This window comes from Malus sylvestris, chromosome 2 (genome assembly GCF_916048215.2).
Source record: "Malus sylvestris chromosome 2, drMalSylv7.2, whole genome shotgun sequence".
NCBI lineage: Eukaryota > Viridiplantae > Streptophyta > Magnoliopsida > Rosales > Rosaceae > Malus > Malus sylvestris.
Genome location: NC_062261.1, coordinates 16,956,176 through 16,963,363, shown reverse-complemented (window position 1 = coordinate 16,963,363; position 7,188 = coordinate 16,956,176). Strand labels below are relative to the sequence as shown.

Here is a 7,188-nt window from a genome sequence, read left to right as displayed (position 1 = left end):
TTACAATAAAGAAGAACAATATAAACACACGAACTCAACTTATTCATATACATTTTTTCTTTACTTTACTCAATAAAAAAAATAAGTGAAAATCAATCACCTCTAAAATCCGTAAGAGCAAGTAGCACTATAGCATAGCCTTTTTATTTCCTATTTTTTTGGTCAAGGAAATATAGCTTTCTCCATTGAATCGGTCTATGTGGAAATGAAAAGATAGTTATTTCAGTTGCCTAACAATCTGACTCGGAACGCAAGCAGCCTCCCTGGCTCTCTCTCTCTCCTAGTATATTCACAACGACAGAGACGGAAAAAAGGGGGGGGGGGGGAGAGAGAGAGAGAGATAAAAACAAAGAGAGAGAGAGAGATAGAGAGAAAGGGTTTGTGTTGTATTGAGAGAGAGAGAGAGAGAGAGAGAGAGAGAGAGAGAGAAATTTAGAGAGTTTTAGAGGTTAGAGAGAGATGGAGAGCAGCGCCGTCCTTGGAGGTCTTCAGCCAAATTACCTTCTTTACCCCTCCCGCAACCCTTCTTCCTCTCTTCCCCTCCGCCCCTTCTCCTTCACCTCCCATTCCTCTCCTCTCTCCTTAAAGGTACACTCCATCCTCCACATTAATCTCTTATATATACATATATATATACACATACATACACACATATATGTACATATTTTTTTAATTTAATTTTGATTTGATTTACGAATGGGGTTTTGCTCACTATTTTGTTTTGCAGCTTCAAAAGCAGCTTCCTTTGACTTCTCATGGAGCCGCCGCCGCAGCCGCCGCCTCTCCCATTGGCGGATATACCACATTGTCCGATAGGTTCGTGTAAATTCTCTTCCTTTCCATTTGGGTTGCTTTTAAATATTTATTGGTATTGTTGTGCAAATGGTGAATTTGATTGATTATTAACACATCGTTTGCTTTGATTATGTTGTTTTTATCATACGTTACATTGGTTAATCCCTGCTTTCGGATTTGATTTAGTTAACTTGTTCTGTTTTACTTAGTTTTGATTTCGTTGTCCAATTTGTTTTTTTCTGGTTTATGTGATTTGATTTCTATGCTTACATGTTATTGTTGGGCTCAGCAGTGAAACAAGTGAACTAGCGGACATCGATTGGGACAACCTTGGCTTTGCGTTTCTTTCTACCGACTACATGTACGTCATGAAATGTGCTCAAGGGGGAAACTTTCCCAAAGGTGAATTACAAAGTTTTGGGAACATCGAATTGAGCCCCTCAGCCGGAGTCTTGAATTATGGGCAGGTTCAATATTTAAAACTTTGCACCCTAATGTTACTTTATTCAATATAAAGTTTTGTATTTCTGTATTCTTACTTTAGGAGTAAATTACAAGCCCAAAACTATAATGGGAGTATTGGAGTTTATACTAATTGGATTTCTTGTCCACTGATATGCCTACTATTATATGAGTTCTGTGTGTGACGTCTAAACATTTTCTTTTTCATCTTCTGATTTGGAGCATGTACGATAAAATTTTCAGTCCAATTGTTTACCGATGTGATGCTACGGTGTTTCCTTATGAAGTTTTTATTCTGTAACAGGGACCCCTAGGGTGTAGAATTTCCTTGTACGATTTGTGTTGTAGAGTTTCACTCTCTTAATTGGATGTTAGCTCAAAGTTGGAGAGTTAAACCCTACAACCTAAGCCCTAAATAAGTGCATTTTAGGAAAATCATTGGTTCACTGTTTCAATTGTGCCATGTCTTTTACCAGACACCATTGAACCTTATAATTATTGTATGATAAATTTTCTTATTCTGTTCTGTTTTGATGTTGGGAAAAATCGTTGTTTCAATTGGGCTTATGGTGTGAATTTTCCTGTTTGTTATTTTTGACTATTTGCATATAGTGTTGGATGAGCTTTTAAAGTCAATTAAATATAACTATTGTGATATATAACACACTTTGAATAAGTATCATATTCTGCACCAGGTAGATGTTGTTCTGTTAATTAGTTTGGAGTTTGAGATATATACGAGTCTGAATCTTAAGGTATCGTGTCTAAATCTTAAAGAATAGTTATGAACATGCTGAGGCTTGTAGTGCGGGTTTGTAACTAAGTAGGGCATTAAAGTGATTGGTTTCATATATGGAGGATAAGTCAAGGAGGTGAGAGATTCGTTATCGCCTCATGATGAGGTTAAACTGAAAGAAAAGTTTGGGAAATAAAATATTTTAATTAAGTAATCCAAGTACTTGAATATTGACTAATCATACTTTAATATTTCTCTTGTTCATCTCCTTAGGGATTGTTTGAAGGTTTGAAAGCCTACAGGAAAGAAGATGGTACTATACTCTTGTTTCGTCCTGAGGAAAATGCATTGCGGATGAGGTTGGGTGCAGAGCGGATGTGTATGCCATCACCAACTGTCAAACAGTTTGTTGAAGCTGTAAAGGCTACTGTTTTAGCAAATAGACGCTGGGTAATAAAAACACACATGTAGTAAGAATTTTTTATTTTGAATGTTAGCATGTGTAATGTTGTTAATGAGTTGTCAATCTCTTGTTTTCAGGTTCCCCCTCCAGGCAAAGGTTCCCTATATATCAGGCCATTGCTAATGGGAAGTGGTGCTGTTCTTGGTCTTGCACCTGCTCCGGAGTACACATTTCTTATTTATGTTTCACCCGTTGGAAACTATTTTAAGGTTTGTTGTCGTACTTGTATATTGCTATGAATTGTAAAATACCATGTCACTGCCCTTGGTTTTCAGGAATTTTCTTCTAATTGTTTTTGCCATACCAAGTTTAATATTGGCATTTTATTTTATACTAATGCAGTCTTGTGTAATTCACTAACTAATGATTTATTTCGATTTAATGCATTGTTGTACCAAAGTCCTCACTGATTTTGTGCATCAACAATCTAGCGAAGGTCACAAACTTAATACTTTCTGTTGTACCAAAGTCCTCACTGATTTTGTGCATCAACAATCCTTAAGTCCTTACCTTTTTGCATTGGTAATGGATGAGTTAACATGACATATTCAAGATGTTATTCCTTGGTGTATGCTTTACGCAGACGATATAGGGTTGATAGATGAAACTCAGGAAGGGGTAAATGCGAAGCTTAACCTTTGGAGAGAAGTGTTGGAATCTAAAGGTCTTCGCCTAAGCCAATCAAAGACAGAATATATGGAATACAAGCGGGATGGATGAAGTAGAAGAGTGCATCCGGCGTGTTGTGTGATCGTCGTATGCCACTGAAGCTCAAGGGAAAATTTTATAGGATGGCAATAAGGTTGGCGATGTTGTATGGCACAGAATGTTGGGCGGTGAAGGTGAAGCATCAACACGTACACAAAATGGGTGTAGGGGAGATGAGGATGCTTCGTTGGAGTTGTGGGCTCACGAGAAAGGATAAGATTAGGAATGAGTGGGTTGGACATGTGCAAAGAAGGCCTACTGACGCTCCAGTTCGAAGATGTGACTACGGGACAGAGGTTCAGGGCCGAAGGGGTAGAGGAAGACCTAGGAAAACTTTGGAAGAGACCCTAAGAAAAGACTTAGAGTACTTGGATCTAACGGAGGACATGACACAAAACCGAGCGTAATGGCGTTCTAGGATTCACATAGCCGACCCCACTTAGTGGGAAAAGGCTTTGTTGTTGTTGTTGTTGTTGTAATGCATTGTTGGATGCTATCACCAAATTCAATATTGCCCATTGATTGTTCAACATGATTGAGTCACGATTTGTATGGGCATTTTGAAATCTTTTTAGTGAGTCATAATCATGAAAAGTGCACGTTACATTTTAAGTTTTTATCTAAGTGTTTGGTACATAAATGTATGATTTAATTCATTATAGAGCAACGTTTCTTTCCTTTGTCCATTGGGTGTGTGGATTATTTCATTACTTTTAGCTTCAATGTTCTTGTCTGGTATTCCCTTGTCTTATTGTAAATAGGTCACTTATTTGAATTTGGTTTTACCCTATTGTTATCTTTTTGTTCTCGGATTCTTTGCTTGTTTAGTTGCATTTCTACCATCATTGAGTGGCTTATATCTGCATATCTGGTGGCAGGAAGGTGTTGCACCCATAAATTTGATTGTCGAACATGAATTGCATCGTGCAACTCCTGGTGGTACTGGAGGGGTCAAGACTATAGGGAATTATGCCGCTGTAAGCTAGTGCTTCTCTTATTATCTAGTTCTTAATTACTTGAATCTTGGCCCAATTCGTGTTTTTAAATTATTAGTTGTCTGCTTCCTATGACTATGTTCTGTCTATATTTTTTGGTGTAAAGTCATAAAACTGTGACCATAATATTTCCCCTCTGCATATGGTTCTAACTGCTTTAGTGCGTCAAGAACTAAAAGCAGCAACCCTTTATTTAGTTTCATAGATATTAATTGCGTAGTGATTAAACTTTTATACTCTCTTTAAAATTTTAAATACGAGGCTCCATCTGTGTCCATCAATGAAAATCATATATTTGTTTCTTTAATGAATTAATTAACTTGTGTAATGTCACCGACTAAACAAAGGCTCATTCCAACCATTTTCTTGTAGTTAAGTTAGTGCTTGTTAGTATTTATCATTTCACTTTGTTAAACTTAAAATTGCAGTATTTAGCTGCTGACCTGTTAATCTTCAAAATGTTAAATGGTTTATCTGTAGGTTTTGAAGGCACAGTCTGCTGCAAAAGCAAAAGGCTATTCTGATGTTTTGTACCTCGACTGTGTTCACAAAAAATATCTGGAGGAGGTTTCCTCGTGCAATATTTTTGTTGTCAAGGTAATGTGACTGGAATTTTGTGGGTGCGCATGTCTTATTTTTATTTTTATTATCATGTACACTATATATTATTATTGATTGGTGGCTACCTAGATGTTTGCCTTCTCAATGTGCTATGATGTCATTTTGTTTGTGAGTTCACAAAATTGCATGCTTAATAAAACCATCCACCTGCACTTACTGCGATCTCATGCTACCACTCATACAGATGCAGCAGTACCCAAGCCAACACTTTTTCTTTTAAGAACCTTACCAAATAGACACTTTGGTTTGCACACCAGACCATACTATAGTAACAACAGGAATGCATTGCTGGTGCTGCCACAAATTGCATCTAACATTTACCAATTGTTATCACTTGGCATGTCTGATAACCTTAAGCACTGAAATCCACTTTTATAATTGCAACCTTTCCTCAATACTGTTACGCATTACAATAGATACTGTAGCACTGCCATGTCTCATAAAATTGAAGAAGAGATTTTACTCCCGTTAAGTTCTGGAACAAATTATAATGTAATTTTCCTCAATACTTGAACAGCAGCATTGTTTCTTAAATTTAAATGCAGCCTAGAGCTTTCCAAGATTAGCCTACTGGCTTCTAATATAATTATTAATAATTTTTCTTAGTTTGAGATGGTCTGTCGTCTTCGACCCCATATGCATGTACATTCTTTTCATGGAACTTAACGTTAGTTGCAACAATAAGCCCTTGCATCTGACATGTCATTTGCACTTTCATGAAGCATATATGTACAATGTTATAGTTTAAAGGTGGTCAAAGCTAATTTGTCCATGTTTATTGTGTTTCTAGGATAATGTTATCTCTACTCCGGCAATAAAAGGGACAATCTTACCTGGCATTACTCGAAAGAGTATAATTGATGTTGCTCGTAGCGAAGGATTCCAGGTATGAATATTGTATATGATTGGGGAGTTGGGGAAGGGAAGACATTTCCTTAATGTTCTCATGTTATTGACCTTTTATTTGGGTTTTTACATGGTGCAAGGCATACTCTACTAGTTATAGATCTAAAATAATAGCTTAAATATTTTCTTTAGTAACTTAATTGCCGAATGCCATTTTATAATGTGCAGGTTGAGGAGCGCCAAGTGGCAGTGGATGAATTACTTGATGCTGATGAAGTCTTTTGCACCGGAACAGCTGTGGTTGTATCACCTGTTGGCAGCATAACGTATCTTGGCAAAAAGTAAGTTTTCTATGTCTAACAAAAGTTCCAGAGAAAGAAAACAGCTTTTCGTTTTCTTTATTGGTTTTTCTTTGTCCATCAACAAAACGGTAAAAATGAGTGACACTTTGAAATGTTTCCTCAAAATGGGAAGCGGAGATTACTTCTTTTGCCTAGTTTGTTGGTGAAGAAATTAACGTAATCTTTGATTATGTCATCCTCTTGTAAGGGGGAAATTGCCCGTTCAATTTTAAATTAGAAAATAATACCCCGACAATTTTATACAAAAACACTTTAAGATATTCCTTCATCTGAACAATTCTTAGTTGTGAAGTTTCTTTGGTGCCTCTCTTCCATTACAATGTAGCTGGGCTTTTTAAAATAAACTATTGGGTTTGAAGTCCTTTTCTCTAAAGTACAATGTTATTGTGAGCTTGTATGTGAAAAGCCCTAAAATACATATATGGCTATTACTCGGGCAAAAGTAAATTTCCAGGCCTAACATGTCTCAGTAGCACTCCTGCTTATTGAAATAGAAGATTGGGTTTATGTGGGAGCATCCATACCACAATCAAAGAAACATAATTGTAATCTTTTTCTTGTGTAGGGTTTCTTATGGAGAAGGTGGTTTTGGAGTCGTGTCGGAAAAGCTCTACTCTGTGCTTACCAGATTACAAATGGGTCTTTCAGAGGACAAGATGGATTGGACTGTTGAGCTAGAGTAAAGCATACTAAAGTGAAAACTCTACTTAGCCACCCCGCTGAAGGTGCTGCAAACCACCGTTAATCGTATGGTACTTAAATCTTGTTTAGCTTTGTTGTTTTCTTATTCCCTAAGTTTGTAGATAGTAGGTTCTTGAACTGGTATTTGGCACTTTCGTTAGAATTTCTTATGTGCATCACTGGCCTCAATATCTATGTATGTGTTTTTTATCGTGTGATGGCGAATTCAGCCCCGAAAGATAAACTGCCACATTATTGTAAATCTAGATTTCTACATGGAAATGACTTTAATTACTATCTTTCATTAAATTCTTTAGTTATTATAAATCCGTTTATTTTCAAATTTTGAGAATTAAGAAAGAATGTTAGTTCCAGTCATGGCTGCCACCTGAGGCACGGACGCCTCTGCAGTGGAGGTGTCCCATGATGGTGCCTCTGATCGCGAGGCATTGGCGGCAAATCGGTTGGGAGAGGGGTTGGGGGTGGGTGGTGGGTGGTTGGGTTAGGAAACAAGAGAGC

General features: G+C 37.1%; 1 protein-coding gene across 10 annotated transcripts; it reads left to right on the top strand.

Annotated features, from left to right (window-relative positions):
- The first annotated feature begins 203 nt into the window (after nt 1–203).
- On the top strand, nt 204–6,978 carry LOC126604063 (branched-chain amino acid aminotransferase 2, chloroplastic-like). Of its 10 annotated transcripts, none has more exons than XM_050271191.1 (10): nt 204–588; nt 737–816; nt 1,085–1,262; nt 2,267–2,443; nt 2,534–2,665; nt 4,043–4,141; nt 4,640–4,756; nt 5,571–5,666; nt 5,855–5,967; nt 6,554–6,978. In XM_050271191.1, the coding sequence occupies exons 1-10, from the start codon at nt 460–462 to the stop codon at nt 6,669–6,671; spliced, it is 1,239 nt and encodes a 412-aa protein (XP_050127148.1). In that variant the 5' UTR covers nt 204–459; the 3' UTR covers nt 6,672–6,978. The 10 variants fall into 10 exon arrangements, with proteins under 10 accessions (XP_050127148.1, XP_050127131.1, XP_050127141.1 ...); XM_050271174.1 differs by having other exon boundaries at nt 737–822; XM_050271184.1 differs by having other exon boundaries at nt 205–588; nt 740–822.
- The last annotated feature ends 210 nt before the right edge of the window (nt 6,979–7,188 follow it).

Excerpts from the sequence above, each read along its gene's own strand:
- LOC126604063 (XM_050271141.1), top strand. The coding sequence starts at position 460 with ATGGAGAGCAGCGCCGTCCTTGGAGGTCTTCAGCCAAATTACCTTCTT. Across the intron at positions 2,666-4,042 it reads CCGTTGGAAACTATTTTAAG|GAAGGTGTTGCACCCATAAA; the intron begins GTTTGTTGTCGT and ends ATCTGGTGGCAG. Across the intron at positions 4,142-4,639 it reads CTATAGGGAATTATGCCGCT|GTTTTGAAGGCACAGTCTGC; the intron begins GTAAGCTAGTGC and ends GTTTATCTGTAG.